Source organism: Octodon degus, unplaced genomic scaffold (genome assembly GCF_000260255.1).
Source record: "Octodon degus isolate 3935 unplaced genomic scaffold, OctDeg1.0 scaffold00044, whole genome shotgun sequence".
Taxonomy (NCBI): domain Eukaryota; kingdom Metazoa; phylum Chordata; class Mammalia; order Rodentia; family Octodontidae; genus Octodon; species Octodon degus.
In genome coordinates, this window is record NW_004524620.1 from 13,327,370 (window position 1) to 13,343,610 (window position 16,241).

General features: G+C 39.7%; 2 protein-coding genes across 5 annotated transcripts in view; one reads left to right on the forward strand and one right to left on the reverse strand.

Annotated features, from left to right (window-relative positions):
* The window catches only part of Dennd4c (DENN domain containing 4C), a 116,534-nt gene that overhangs the window by 56,120 nt on the left and 44,173 nt on the right, over nucleotides 1-16,241 (forward strand). For all 4 annotated transcript variants that reach the window (XM_023715817.1, XM_023715818.1, XM_023715819.1 and 1 more), the window contains 5 exons: nucleotides 3,186-3,286; nucleotides 5,307-5,525; nucleotides 13,898-14,043; nucleotides 15,411-15,446; nucleotides 15,532-15,662. In XM_023715817.1, the coding sequence (XP_023571585.1) occupies nucleotides 3,186-3,286; nucleotides 5,307-5,525; nucleotides 13,898-14,043; nucleotides 15,411-15,446; nucleotides 15,532-15,662 (633 nt within the window). The remainder of the gene's footprint in view (nucleotides 1-3,185; nucleotides 3,287-5,306; nucleotides 5,526-13,897; nucleotides 14,044-15,410; nucleotides 15,447-15,531; nucleotides 15,663-16,241) is intronic.
* Nucleotides 1,697-2,196, reverse strand: LOC101563104 (elongin-C). Its single transcript, XM_012514864.2, has one exon. The coding sequence runs from the start codon at nucleotides 2,070-2,072 to the stop codon at nucleotides 1,734-1,736; it is 339 nt and encodes a 112-aa protein (XP_012370318.1). The 5' UTR covers nucleotides 2,073-2,196; the 3' UTR covers nucleotides 1,697-1,733.

Genomic DNA, 16,241 nt, shown 5'->3' on the forward strand with positions numbered 1-16,241 from the left:
TTCTAAGTAGGTGCTTTAGACCACTGAGCCATCTCACCAGCCCTATTTATCTATTTTTTTGAGACACAATCTTGCTATGTTGTTCAGGCTGGACTTGAACTCAGCATGTAGCCCAGGCTGGCCTCATACCCAGTGATCAAGACAGTGATCCTCCTGTCTTAGCCTCTGGAGTATACCATGCTCAGCAGTGATTAATATTAATGTATCTTTTCCCATACTTTTTTTTTAAACATTACACAGTTTTTTATTAAATGAGAAAGCCTCATTTGTTACATCATCACATTGCTAGTCAGAGAAATGTTGCAGTGTTGAAGAAAGTCAGTGTTGGATCAACCAAAGTCCCCATTTCTACAATATTCATTTACAAAGAAATAATGTTTAGCACAGCCCAACATAATCTTGGTTTTCTTCATACTAAAGTCCCCCCAAAAATCGTCTTCTAATGGGGTATTTCACTACATAAATTATAATTTTTCATTTTTTACAATTCACCCCAAACTACATGAGAGTTTTCCCATACTTTTAATTTCATATTTTTTTTTTTTTTTTTTTTTTTTTTTCAGGGATTGAACTCAGATCCTTATGTTTGCCAGTCAAGCGCTTATCCTACTGAGCCATCTCCCCGGCCCCACAGATTTTTAATATATGATAACACTATGTGATTTGTGTGAAGTCACACTGATAGCAGATTTAGGGCCAGGTTATAAACTTATGGTAGTCCAGATAGTAATGACTGTTTAATTGGGGGGGGGGCGTTAAAAGGTATCGCTAAAATATTAGAGTACACCAAAGAGGAGAAGTTGAATTAATTGTCACATGCTACCAATTTTCAAATACATAGCAGTTTCAGATATGTTGAAATATGTGTTGTTGGGCATAGTGGCATACACTTGTAATCCCAGCACTCAGGAGATAAAAGTTGGAGGATGACCTCAAGTTTGAGGCTAGTTTGAGCTACCTAGTGAGGCATGTATCAAAAAACCAAAACAACAATAACAAAATATCTATCTTTTAATAGTCGTGGGACATAGGAAGTATAAACTATTTAGTTAATCGATTATCCTTCCAGACAGGGTGTTATGTTTGCTTCTCTGCCAGTGGTATTACTAGTTAGGGAGTTCTTGAAATTAGTCTTGGAGTTTTCTCTTTTTTTGACCATGCTAATAATGTGTAGTCACACGCTGGTCCTAAAGGTTGGTACCTGTAGTAGCAAATTGTTGGGCAGACTTGAAATCTAATTGAGGGTAGGTCCTCTCTAGTTGAAATCTAAGCAATACACAGAACTATTATTAAGTCATTTAGTTTACTTGCTGACCATCTGGCTACAGATTAAACAATTAAATCCCCAGAAGTTGTATTGTAACTAGTAACTTTCTAAAATTGCTTTTAAATTAAGTTCTTAAAATTGCAGCAATAAACAAAACACAATACACTTAAACAATACCGTTTATTTAAAAAAAGGTAATCTTAAAGTTACATCCATTCTTAAAGTTACATCCAAAAGAAGGCAAAACTACCTACGAATTGGCATATCTGTTTATTTGTGAAAACGTCCTTAATTTGCTGATGTGGCAAACAAATGTCAACTCTACTAATGCAAAAACATAATCTGCTTTGCAATTAACTTTATAGTTCAATTGCATACAGGCAACATGCTATATATGAAAAAATTACTAACTGAACTACAAATATTAAATACTGAAAAATTAACAGTTTATTATAATTTATTTTATTTAACAATCTAGGAAGTTCGCAGCCATCAGCAGTTCCAGCGCTATCTCAGGTGCGATGGGAAATTCAGGAATCTCAGTGGAGCTGTTAGTGTAGCGCACCTTGTAGGTAAAATACATGCAGACTTTTGAAAGCACATGTGAAGGGATTTCTCTGAAATTAACCTCATTGGTTTCATTCTCAGCAAACTGACCTGGGCCACTCAACATGGCTTTTATTGTTCCTGATGTTAGTGCATGCTCTCTTTTTACAATAAACTCATGACCGTCAGAAGATATCAATTTGACATACATGGCATCCGGGCCTTCACAGCCACCATAGGTTTTCTCTTCTCCATCCATTATGTTCTTATATAATTCTACTTTCGTTCCACAGGAACTTTCTTTAGTAGCTTCTCGTCCACACCACGGCGACCGCAGCCAAGTCTGCCCCGACCGCCGCAGCCCCTACTCCAGGGCGGCTCCCCTACCCCCAGCCGCCTACCCCTGTGTGAAATCTAAGCAGCTTCAACAGTTCAGGCGTTTGTTTTATTTGAAGGTCTGAGTGCTGGCACCCTGCTTACTGGGATGGAGACCGTCCCTGAAAGCCTCTAGAGGCTTTCAAATCCCAAGCCAGCTGTTAATCCCTGAGACTGATGGGGCAGGTGTTATTATTCTGATTTCCAACCTCTGGAGACTTTCCTGATGTTCTTGCTAGCTGAACCATACATTTGTTGTTGTTGTTAGTTTCTGTTTATGATTCATTGTGATGGCATTCAGTTTGGGTTATTGATAGCATGTGTATATCTCATATTGGTCATTTTTACTCCCTCTGCCCTGAACTATGAATTTAAAGGAGTGTTTTATACTTGTGTTGACTTTTGTCAGAAGAGCAGTTTTCAAGCCATTGTTTCTGTTTTAATTAATGTTTTATATTTTTGGAATATAAAATTCTGGAAACGTAAGTTTTTGAGTATATCTTTTTAAATGGTCATTTCTCTGTCTTTGGTTTTTTTGAGTGTTTTATTATATTGAATAATGGTGTTATAACTTACTTTTTAACTACTGTAGAACTGCATGAACTAAATGTAGTTTTAATCCTTACTGAAATTCTAGTCTTTCAATTTAGGTAGTAATATGTTAGAAGCCTACCAGTAAGTAAAGTCTCAGATCAGTTAGACTCAACGCTTGGACGTAATTCTGCTGTTTAACTTTTGAAGCAAGCCTTCAATGCAGTGCTGTATTCCTGACTGCATTGAAGATCCACCTTTGAGAGTGGAGAAAATTAGATTTGACTGGTCAACTACAATGAAAAGAGAACTTCCTTGAAAATCACTTATTTCAGATTGCTTCTATCAATTGTAACTGTTACCAAAATATTTTTTTTCTCTTTTCTAAGTTTGCCATCAGAATTTTTGCTTAGTAAAAACAGATTATAAATTAACAAATTTCACTAATTATGCTCTTGTTTAATAGATCAGATGAAAAGAAAAACATGAACTGGAAGCAGCTTCCCAAAAAGCCATGCAAGAATCTCCTCAGCACCTTAAGGAAATTATATCCCCAGCTATCTTCAGGTACACACAAGAAGAAAGCAGTTTGGGGGTGGGCTAGGACTGAGGAACTGAAGAAAGGAATTGCTTTCTTTTTCTTTTTAGTGTATTTGGTGCAGGTTCTCACTATGCAGCTCTGACTCGTGATTCTCCTGTTTTCAGCCTCCCCAGTGCTGGGATTACAGGCGTGTGCTACCATGCCTGGACTCAGTATCAGGGTCAGCGTACCAGGGGGGCAGAGCCCACATGGCATGTGGTGCCAGAGATCAAACCCTGGTCCCTGTGCTTGCCTAAGCAGATGCTTAGTCTGTTGAGCTGTCTCACCAGCTCCAAAAAAGGAACTTCTGAGATGGTGTCTCACTTAGTGGTTCAGACTGGCCTTAAACTTACTATGTAGCTCAGGCTGGTTTTTACTTTGTGGCAATCATCCTACCTCATCCTCTCAAATCCTGGGATTACAAATGTGCACCAAACCAGCCACCTAAAAAAGGAATGTTTTAAATGAGAGAATGTATATGAGAGAATTCTTAAACATAATTTTGTCCTGTTTTATGACCTTTGTAAAGGATTTTTAACTTTATTTAGTGTTGTCTTGACCATAATTAAAAGAGAACATTGTCTTGTGGCCTCCCAGAGGGTAAATGTGTTGCAGCTCATGTGCAATTCCTTACAGTCCTTGCTTGGTCCTCCTCCAGTGTCTCCTCTTGGAGTGGTACCTGGTTTTATTACCTGTCTTTGTACGAATCCTGCATACTGAGGAATGAGGCGATTCTGCTTTTGCTTCTTGGCCAGAAATCATTTTATTCTGAAAGTCTTGTGAGAAGACATGGTTAGGGGAGGAGGCAAGAGCATGCACTTGATGGTGGACTGAAGCAGAAGAGGCAAAGGAATTTCTGAGACAGTGTCTCACTTAGTGGTTCAGGCTGACCTTGAACTTATGATGTAGCCCAGGCTGGTCTTCAGTTTGTAGCAATCTTCCTGCCTCAGTCTCCCAAGTCCTGGGATTACAAATTTGCACCAAAACACCCACCTAAAAAGGGAATATTTTAAATGAGAGAATGTATATGATAGAATTCTTAAATTTATTGTTTATTTAGTTTTATGTATTTAGTACAGGGTATACAGGGTCTCACTACACAGAAAGACTCGTCGTGATCCTCTTGTTTTCAGCCTCCCAAGCGCTGGGATTACAGGCCTGCACCACCAAGCCCAGTCTCAGTTGCGGTCATAGCGTGCCTGAGGGCGGAGCCAGACCCTGGTCCCTGCATCTGCCTAAGCGGGTGCTTTAATCTGCTGAGCTATCGAATTCTTAAATTTAAACATAGTTGTGTCCTGTTTAATGACTTTTGCTTGTTTTTGCAGTGCTGGGGATAAAATGTTGGGCCTCATACATAGTGGGCAGATGCTCTACCAGTGAGCCATCCCCTCGCCCAGCCTTGTTGCACTTAGGAAGTCTTACTGTAATTTTGAGCATAGTCTGTGTGCCCTGTGTGCTTGAGCCTTCTTGCTAGCCTCTATCGGTGATCTCCTAATGGTGACACAGAGGAATTTCAGGAAATAATGGACTCGGGGCTGGGGGGTGGCTCAGTAGAGTAAGTAGAGTAAGGCAAGTGCAGTGTCCTGAGTTATCCCCAGCACCACACACACACACACACACACACACACACACACACACACACAAAATAGACTTTATCTTACTTTGAATATTTCCTTTTTTTTTTTTGTATTTTAGGGAAGGGCCCACAGGGTGTTCAGGGTCTCACAACTAGATCGGATTTGTAGTGATCCACCTGTTTACAGGCTCCCAAGAGCTGGGATTACAGTTGTCCCACCACCCCAGCGTGGGTTGCCATCTCAGCACGCCCCAGGGGTGGGGCCGGTGTGGCAGGGCCAGGGATTGAACCTCAGACCCTGCGCCTGCTTTCAGGCACTTTAATTTGCTGAGCTGTTTGGCCAGCCCTCTTGACTACTTACTTAACCAGGCAGTCATTATATAAAGAGTTTTATATATTAATGCTATTGTTTTTTGCTTTTACTTTGTCAGTTCACCGAAAAACTCAAGAAGGTTCTGCAGTGGAGATGACTCCAATTGATGCAGATTTTTCCTGGCAGAAAAAGATGATGCAACTTGAGATGGAGATTCAGGAGGCATTTTTGCGATTTATGGCATCTATTTTAAGAGGATATAGAGCCTATCTCAGGCCTATCACAGAGGCACCGTCAAAGAAAGCCACTGCGGTCGATTCTTTGTTTGATCGACAGGGTAACATTGACAATAGTTGTTTTTATTTTATTTATTTAATTATTTATTTTTTAAATATAGGTTTCACCTGTGAGCTTCAGGTTTATTTTTTTTTTTAATTTAATTTTATTTATTTGTGTGTGTGTGTGTGTGTGTGTGTGTGTGGCCAGCTCAACCCACCAGGGGGCGGGGCTGGCTGGCATGTGGTGCTGGGGGATTGAACCGCGGTCCCTGTGCTTTGCTATGCTTGTTCTAAGTAGGTGCTTTAGTCCACTGAGCCATCTCACCAGCCTGAAAATAGTTGTTTTTAATTGAAGTAAAAACTAGTTTGTTTGTATTATTACTACCAAATGTTGATTAAAGTTCTTAGGGATTTATATTAAAATATACTGAAGTCCCATGAATTTGTAATATATCTATATGAATAGAGAATTTATTTTTATTTTAAAAAATTGTTTGAGACAGAATCTCACTGATAGTCCAGACTGGCCTTGAACTAGTTATGTAGCTTGATCTAGCCTTGAATTTGAGATTATTATGCTTTAGACTCCCAAGAGCTGGGATTATGCATACTACCATTCCTCCTATCTCTTAATTTCTATACTCTGTTATTTGCTTAAGAAATCTGAAATTGTAGGTCTTTACTTATGAAAAATCAAAGATGTTCATATTTAGAATACTACATAATCTATTGTTTTAGCAAAACATAGCTGATGATTAGCTTTTAGTTGTTTCCTCAATTTTGTATATTCCTGGAATTATATGCTTTGCCTTTGAGAGATTCCCTAATGATTAGTTTGTAGAATAAGGCCACCAGGTAGTTAGTTTATTTTTTTGGTACAGTGTCCCACTACGCAGCTTGGACTCATAGTGATCCTCTTGTCTCAGCCTCCCCAGTGCTGAGATTACAGGTGTCACCACCATATGGCTGGGTTCTGTGGCCAGAGCACTGTGCCTGAAGTTCCAGGGCAGACACGGCATGCAGTACTAGGGATCAAACCCAGGTCCTTGCATTTGCCAGGCAGGTGCTTAGACTGCTGAACTATCTTCCCAGCCCAGAAGCCACCAGTTTTTTTAATTTATGTATTTGGTACAGGGTCTCACTACGTGGTTCAGATTTATAGTGGTCCTCCAGTTTCAGCCTTCCCACCCCTGGGATTACTGGCCTGTGCCACCATGCCTGGTTTTGGGAGGCCACCAGTTTTTAAGCATTCTGACAAAAAACTTGTAACTTTGTTTCAGGGAAAATATGTACTCATTCTTTTTAGATATGTAGCTTTGTGGAGTTATAAATATTTTTTAGGGGCTGGAGAGATGGCTCAGTGGTCTAAAGCACCTACTTGGAACAAGCTTGGCAAAGCACAGGGACCACGGTTCAATCCCCCAGCACCACATGCCAGCCCACCCCGCCCCCTGGTGGGCTGAGCTGGCCACACACACACACACACACACACACACACACACACACACACACACACACACACACACACACACACACACACACACACACAATAAATGTTAAAATAAAAAAAAAAGATTTTTTTATGTTCTTCAGTTAAATTTTATGTAGTAGCAACTTTACATCTACATCAGTATTCATATGAAAATTATTTTAGTTTTACCCAGTAGTTACTTTTTTCGAGAGGTATTGTTGCCAATAATCTTTTTGTCTTTATATCTTTTCTGCTTCAGGATAATTTACTATACAGATACTCAGTAACCACTTACGAGTTTCACTAATTACTGTGTAGGACTATAAAGAAAAAGTGTAACTCTGGAATTCTTTTTTGGGGGGGAGGTTGGAGGAGAAAAGGTCTTACTATGTAGTTCTGGCTGGCCCAGGCTGGCCTTGAATTCACAATAATCATCCTGTTTCAGCACGAGTCTGGGATTACAGGGGTGCGCCATTATGCCTGGTAACTCTGTGGAACTCTTAAGAAAAAAATCTAAAATATTTTAAAAATAGAACAAGTATTCAAGGAAGCAGATTTCACATGATAATTCAGAAAAAGAGGACATCTCCCAAGTGGGTATTTTGGAAGACTTCAGTAATGAAAAACATAAATTTGAAAAATAAATAGACAAGATAAATGAGGGGCTGGGGAGATGGCTCAATGGAATAAGTGCTTCCCAGGCAAGCACAAGGGCCTGAGTTCAATCTCCAGTTCCACCAAAAAAAAAAAAAAGAAAGAAAAAAAAAGATAAATGAGAATGGAAAGGCTTTCTACAAGTCCATGGGTGTCAACCGGCCGTCTCTGAATAAGGGTACGGCCATTCACAAACCCTTCACATGGCTCTGGTTTCTTAGTAGTAGAATGGGAATAATATATTGGGAACAACTAGTAAAAGTACTATTAAATACTTAGTAATAAGATCTAGTTGAATTGTTGATGGTAGTAACAATACATAGTGTACATCAAGAACAAAAGCAGAGGTGTATGGAGTAGCTTGCAGAGTAGAGCTCGTGGTCTCACAGCTCTGGAGGCCTCACTAAGGTCAGGGTGTAGTAGGGCTGGTTCCTTCTGAGGACTCTTTCCTTGGTCTCTAGGTGATGTTTTTTTCCCTGTGCTCTGCCTGTGTGTTTGTGTTAAGGTCCTCTAGAAGGACACTAGTCACACTGGACTAGGGCCCACCCTTACTGCTTCCTTTTAACTCATTTATCTCTCTCTCTTTGTTTTGTTTTGTTTTGTTTGGCCAGCTCAGCCTACCCTGAGTGTGGGGCTGGTGCAGCATGTTTTGCCTGGGATCTAACCTCAGTCTCTGTAACTCATTTATCTGTTTAAAAATCTGACCTCTATGTACAATCATATTCTGAAGTAACAGGGGTTAGAACTTTAACATATGAATTTCTGGGGAATACAGTTCAGTCCATTTGTAATAGTGTGTTTCCAGATAACAGTATGATTGGACAAGGCGTCAGGAGCTTTACGTGTGATGTGGAGGATAAAGTAAGGTTAGGTCGCAGGTGGTGTGAAGATAGGGCCAGTTGAAGGGTATTGACTGTTCCCTAATAGGCAGGAGTGCATTCGCTGGCCCTTGCTCTCTGGATAAGTGATGTTGCTTAGTTCCTGAGTCCTAAGATTTGTGTAGTGAATGTTCCAGCTTTTGGTTCATGTTATTATTTCAATCTAAAATGTCCCTATGGACTCCCAAGTGTTTAGAAGTGGGGAGGGACCCAGCTGAACATGCGACAAGGAGGTGGGCCTGTTTAGAAGAGGCGCTCCCTGGGGGATACCGTGGAAGGTGTATTCCTGTCCCTGGCTGCCCCTCTGCTTTGTGACTGCCACAAGTGGAGCATATTAGTTCCACCAGGCCCTTGTGTGGTGCCATTTCTGCCATGGAGCCAGGTGACCTTGGCTGGAACTGGCTGAAGCCTGGAACCCGAATAAAATTCTCCATAGGTTACGGGTCTCGAGCTCGGCGCTCCAGACCCTAGTACTGGGGCTTGGGTTCACGGCATTCACAATGCCCTACATCTCTACTACTTTTTTATTTTATTTCTTTAAAATTTTGAGACATGGTCTTGCTGATTAACCAAATGGTCCAAGCTGAGCTTGAATTTGGGATCTTCATGCCTCAGCTTCCCCAAGTGCTGGGATTACAGGTATGTACCACTGCTCTAGGGGGGAGCTGCTCTTTTATCCATGATAGGAAAAGGACTGTGGATGTGGGTACTAGACAAAAAACCCCCCAAAACCAATGGCATGTTGTCGAGACAAATATTAATCATTGCAATGAGAATGCCAGTTTGGTTAAGTAAAGAATATCCTGAAGGAATAACATGATTAGCCCCCTGCCTCCCCCAAAGTGAATAGAAATTAGCTAATGACTTGGGGTTAACTTTTTAATTTTTATTCATTTATTTTTTATGTATTTGGTACAGGGTCTAACTATGCAGCTTGGACTCATAGTGATCCTCCTGTCTTCACCCTCCCCTGCGCCGGAATTAGAGGCGTGTGCCACCGTGCCTGACTTGGTGCCTGCCTCATTGCGCCTGCGGGCAGGGGCAGGAGTGGCATGGGTGATGTGGCCTGTGGTGCCAGAGATCAAACCCTGGTCCGTCAACTTGCCTACGTAGGTGCTTAGTCCACTGAGCTCTGTCGCCGGCCCTGGCGTTGACTTTTTATTAGACATACTTTTACAAATAAGAACAGAATAATGTGCCCATACACAGTCTTCAGCAGCCAGTGGTTTTGTTCTGCCGTCTTTACCTACCACGCCCTTCTCTTCTTTCTCTGCTGCTCGGTCATTCTCCCTGCCCTTCTCATTTTGAGGTGCGTTCCAAGCACAGCATCATTTCCTCTGTAATAAGTTATGCTGTGGTTCCTTTAGAATTTCCTGGACTTGTAAGTGATTTCATTGATTGTATCTCTTATTTGACATTTCTTCCATCCACCTGTATTTCCTGTAAGCTTGTGGTTGGGTCAAGAGCTATGTTGTCTAGTAGAAGCATATTGTGAGCTACAAAGATAACTAAATTTTCTAGTAGCCACAATAAAGAAGTAAAAAATAAGAGACATTAATTTTAATATGTTGTTTCTAAAACTCCAAAACAGGATCATTTCAACATGTAATCAAGCTTTCAAAATTATTAACAAGATAATTACTTTTTTTTAATACTAAGTCATTGACGTGCTGCATGTATGTTATGTTTAACAGCGCCTTCCACTTTGGATCAGTTACTTTTATCTTATTTTATTTTTTGGTTGGCTCAGGCTGCCTTAAGGGCGGGTCTGGTAAGGCATGTGGAGCTGGGGATCAAACCACCATATCCTGTGCCCGACTGCGTTTGCATAAGCAGGCGCTTAAACAGCTGCGCTAACCGGCAGGCTCCTGGATCAGTTACTTTTAAAGTGATGAATTGCCACATGTGGGTAGTGGCTGTCAGAGTGATGCGTATAGATCTAGATGCTTGATTAGGTCCAGGTTCAGTTTTCTTGGCAAGTAGTAGAAACATGGCGCTCACTACTCTCCATCACTGCACACTGTACTGAGAGCTGTATGTGTACTTGGCTGTCCCTTCTGGTGCTTCTAAAAAGTTTCTTTAAAAGTGGATTCATTCATTCCAGCTGTTCTATTAGCTTTTCACTCAGTTGCTTTTTAGTAGCTTTGCTGATCATTATCTAAATACATTTAAAAAATACTAGTATTTACTGGTGGATAGGACTCTTTCTTTTTTTTTGGTTTTTTAATTTTGAGACAAGGTCTCACTTTGTAGTTCAGACTGTCATTGAAATCACCATGTAGCCTCGAATTCATGGCAATCCTCCTGCCTCAGCTTCCTGAGTGCTGGTATTATAGGCCTGTGCCACCACTCTTGGTTCTACTGGTTCTGTTTTATTTAGTGATTTCTCTTCTAATTAGCATCTCGAGGAGATAGGTGTGGACCACAACATGTGGAATGCCTTGAGGCATCAGAGAAAGAAAAGCTAGAGGAAAAGTAGACTCAGAAACCATCTTTTAAATGGAGGTGGGGCACGTTGGCACTCGTACTCGAGAGGGTCAGCCTGAACAAGCACACAAAAAAGCATCACTGGATGGGAGCGCGTAGCTAGATTAGGGAGGATCCTTTAGAATTAAATTTCAGTTTTTATCCTAAGAGTAATTGGACATTTTTGGAGGATATTTATCCACTTACCAGTTTAATCATTTAAATGGAGAATGGTCAAATATTGCACATTTTCTATTAATAGGAAATATAAAAATGGCAGTTTTATCCGATTCAGTAATTTGTATATATTAAAACAGTCAAAGCACAGTGCAGTGTTACAAATCTGGATAGTGCTATTTGTCTCTTTCTGAATTCTTTTGTATCACTGTCTTTCTTTGAACAGCACACTTAACACTGTGGTGCTGGCCTGACCTTTTTTCTGTGGCTGGTGTAATTTCATTAAGCAACAACCCACCAGACATACTACTGAAGACATTACTGATAAGTGTCCTGCTTGGCACGTCACTGTCTTGTAGTTTTCACCTACTTGGTCTGTTAGACTTAATAACAAACTGCAAATGATTTTCTGAACTACTTTGTTTTGAATAAGTAATAAGTTCCATATTGTTTGGTCCAGAAGGTGCATAAATGTTTTATATTTTTTCCTTGCGTTTTGAGTATATGATAGCTTATTAGATGTTGGTCAACTCTGTCAACACCAATGTTACAATCATTGACCACTGTTGGAATTTTTTTAGTTTGTTTTTTTGTGTTAAGTCCTGCCATTTCTGTATTATGAATAGCTGACAATAAGGAAGTATCTTTTTCTTTCCGTTTCATAGCACAGACTTTTCTTCTCTCTGATATACTAACATTTTTCCTTTTTCAGCTATTTTTCCTTTTGCAGATTCTTTTACTTAACAGTAAGAGTTTTTATAGTTTATAGCACAAAGTTTAGATTATTTTTCACAAATAAATATGAATTAATAAAAGAGAATAACCAGAATTTACTAGATTTCACTTGAAACAAACATCAAAATTGATGGATATGGTTCAAAAAAATTAAAAAGCATGCAAAAATAGTCAATATAAAATGTGTATCTTGTGCACCAAAAATCTGTTGGTTGAAATGACCCTGCCAGAGTGATCTTGGAATAGTCAATGTGTAGACAAATGAGTGACACTCAGGATAAGCTGTTAAGTGGTTAAGTTAGTAAGAGGATCCAACTTGCATTTAAGAAAAATCACTCTTAGAGTATTCTAAAAAAAGAGGATAAAGAAAAAAAGTGTTAAAGAAGGAATCTCTTTGGCTTATATGAGGACATAGCATTGGAAGTAGGGAAGAGTGAAGTATGGATTTGCTAACTAGGAACTTCAGGCATTGGTCGACATGATCAGCGCAGGTTACTGGAATTAGCTCAGTGTAGTTTGAATAGAAGAGCAGCCTCTCAGAGTTATGTTGACTAGGTGATTGACTATGGATTGTAAGACAGGAGATGTCAAGAGCACCTTTGGAGTTTTAAAAAAAAATTCAGTATTCTTATTAATTTTTATTTTTATTTTTTTAGATAGGATCTTGTTGTGTAATTCTGCTTGACCTCGAACTCACTGTGTAGCCCAGGCTGACCTCAAACTTGTAGTGATCCTCCTGCCTCAGTCTCCCAATGCTGGGATTATAAGCATGTACTTGGCGTTTTTTTTTTTTTTTGTTTGTTTGTTTGTTTGTTTCAATTAAGTAAATGATGGCACTCTTTATTGGGAAGTAAAAAAGAAAAAGGGGGACCTGATCAGTTGCTTAAGAAAAATTTTTCTTTTGAAGTTAAAAACAAGAGACTTGCTATATAGATTAGACAGGAAGAGTGGTCCTGAGAACACGGGAGAATTTAAGTCCCAGGCTCATGCAGCGGGCAAGCTTGTCGGTGTGAACGATAGCAGAGAAGGATGCATAGATGAGAAGGACCCATCTGTGCCATTCCATTGGAAGGTTTATTTTGCTGGTGTGTAGGGTCTGGTTATTTGGGTGGGAGGATGAGCACAGAGGGGAGAACATTTGAAAATGGGAAATTGAAATAAAAACAGATAGAAGGAGATTGTATTGATTCCAAAAATGATGTAGGGTTGTCAGTCAAGATTTAAGGCATACTCCAGGATTGATCTGCTGAGTTTTGGAAGTATTTTTACCCCTTGTGTTCAGTCATTCGAAGTGTGGAGTCAGGGAATGCAGGCAGTACGTTCTTCTGAAGTGCCAGTTATGCTATGGAGGTTTGGCCAAAAAGACAAAAGAGCAAATGGCTTGAGGATATTGGTAAGAAATCATTGAAATAGTGGATGCAGATGTGGAACATCAATAATAGGCAGAAAAGTAGAGACAGGAGGGCATAGGTGGAAGGTAGGAGGGCCTGTGAGCTGCTGGTGAGAGGCACCTTTGGGTCTTTGAAAATCTAGGAGTAAGGAGTTAAGGAGCCCCGAGTTGCGTGGTCTCTGCCTGCAGGGACAGAGAATGTGATGGTGCGAGTCAGAGACCTGAGACCAAGACCCTGGTCCTCTGTGAGCTAGTGGGAGGGCGTCCCAGTGTTAGGAGAGGACCCTGGCTGGGAGAGGAGCGGTGGCGAGAGGTGGGTGAGGCAGGTAGCTCAGCTCAGCTGAGCAGGGTGTTGACAGGGCTTCACGGGAACACTCCGTGGGCTGGTGGCACGCCGGCTTCCTGGTGTGGAGACACAGTAGTGGCCGCAGAATTTCTGTTTGGAGCTGAGATGCTAGAGGCACCTCAGAAGGTACTCAGATTTCAGTGAAAAGGTCCGTGGTACAAGTTATTTTTGTGATTGAATCAAACAGAAGAACTGATTATTAAATCTTCTGAAAATATATTTGTGTGTAGGAAGAATGTAATGTAGATTAATTTAAGATAATGCAACATTCAGTTCTTAAAACTTGACTTTAATTGTAATTTTGTTTTCTTTAGGATTTTTAAAAAGTAGAGATCGTGCCTATACAAAATTCTATACACATTTATCCAAAACACAGATTTTTATTCGTTTTATTGAAGAATGCAGTTTTGTGAGTGATAAAGATACTGGATTGGCATTTTTTGATGACTGCATAGAGAAGGTAAAAATTTGTCCTAAAGTTAAAAAATAGATTGGCTGTCCTATGTAACAACCCTCCTTTCCTCCTCCTCCTCCATAATAATATGAGAAAGACCATGTAAAGCTGTGTATGTGAGATTGATTGACTGACTCATTGATGGATTGATTCTGAGCATAATATAAGAATCATTTTACCTATTCTTTTCTTTTGGTGGCCTGCTCAGCCTGCTCTTGGGGCAGGGCTGGTGCAACATATGGTGCCAGGGATCGAAGAGCTGTCCCTTTGCTTGCCTAAGCTTGCATAAGCAGGCACTTCTAGACTGCTGTCTCCCCAGCCCATTTTTTTCTAATTTTTAATTTGGTTTTCATTTTTGCTGAGTAGATCTTTTGGTTGATTGTTAACATGAGCCATGTATTATGTAAAATTTGGGACCATGTCCATAAGAGATAGAATATTACGTTTTAATTTTTATGGTCCCTAGATAGAAGGAAGAAAATACCCTCCATAAAAAGCCAGAAAGCATAAATGATAGCTGAAAAAGATTCATAGATTTTATGGTGAGATTGTGTTTTATTTTCTTTGCAATATTAGGTGCAGTCTGCTTAGAAGAATTAAATGATTTTCTCTCATTCTGTCTAAAGCTCCAGATAAGATTATTTGGTATTTTTGTTTATTATAAAATTGATATTCCTATGTCTTCTAATTAAAGCTTAGGTCATGCCAGTCACTAATGAGTTTAAGTGTGATGGTTTTTGGTGTTTTGCCAGTTCAGTCTGCCCTGGGGGGGCTGGCATGGCACGTGGTGCTCGGGATCAAGCCTTGGTCCCCTGCACTTGCCTAAGCTCTGCCTAAGCAGGTGTTTTAGATGCTGTCCTGTCTCACCAGCCCTATGATGAATTTTTTATTTGAAAAGCCAGATTACTCTTGTGATTGATTGTTTGTTTGTGAATGAGGCTCTTGAAATAACTTAATGAACTAAAATTATTTTCTGTCCTATTAGCCACGAGACAAATTTTTTTGGTTGTTTGATACCTGGGATTGAGCTTAGGATCTTGCACTGGACAGGCAGATGCTTATGCTGCTGAGCTATCTCCCCAGCCCCAAACGTTATTATATATATATTTTTTTAATTTTGTTTTTTTCTGACTCAGCCCACCCTGAGGGCAAGGCTGGCACAGCATAATGTGCTGGGGGAATCAAACTGTGGTCCCCTGTGTCTGCCTAAGCAGGCACCTTAGGCTGCTGAGCTATCTCGCTGGCCCCCAAATATATTGTAATTTGAAGCATAAGACCTAAAAAGACATATGGTTCTGAAAAAAAGTTTCTTTAAAAATCTGTTAAATTCACAGTGAATATTTTCACTAAGACTTTCTTTTCTCTTTTTGTAGTTGTTTCCTGATAAAGGCACAGAGAAAACAGATAAGGTATTTTTTAAAAATTTAAGTGTTGCAGTTTCAGAATTAGCTCTTCCATATACACAGGTTAATTGGAGAATGTAATTACTTTCAGGTTGATATTGAATCATTAGAAGATACCAAGTTGATAGAACTGGATGAATCCCAGAAGAGTGAGCACACTGTGTACATAATGTTCCCCGAGCCGCCACCTGAGGATGGAGAGGACCCGGCCCCGAAGTACAGGTAGCAGGAAATCTCTCAAGAGCTGCTCGGGCACAGATTGGGTAGTTCATTCCAATTTTTTGTTATTATTAGTAGATATTTATATTAATTCAGTGAACTAAGACAGATGGGTGTTGTACGGAGATATCACTAGGTACTATAAGAATTAGATGGTCTTGTTAGAAAGGAAGCCAGATGTTATTATTCACCTAAACATTTAGCCATATTTTACAGTTTAAAAATTTCAATTCTGAAAAAGAAAAAGAATTAACTTTTTGTGAGGCTCCTTACTCCCTTTGGGAGTTTTACAAATATGAATAATCCAAAATTCTTATTAATTAGTAAGAAAGGAAAAACTTAAAGGAGAAAACTAGGAATCATTCTTTGTTAAAATAAACCCAAAGAGTAAGCTTTACATGGGAATCTGTAAAGAAATTAGAATGAATATTTGCCATTAGAATCATGATCCATAGTTCAATAAACTTAAAAAAACCAGACAAAAAAATCTAATACATCTCTTTAGTACTGTTATATCTTTTAGTAACTGCACATGTGTGTGTGCCTTATATGTATGAGTTCAGCTCATACATATTCTTCGTA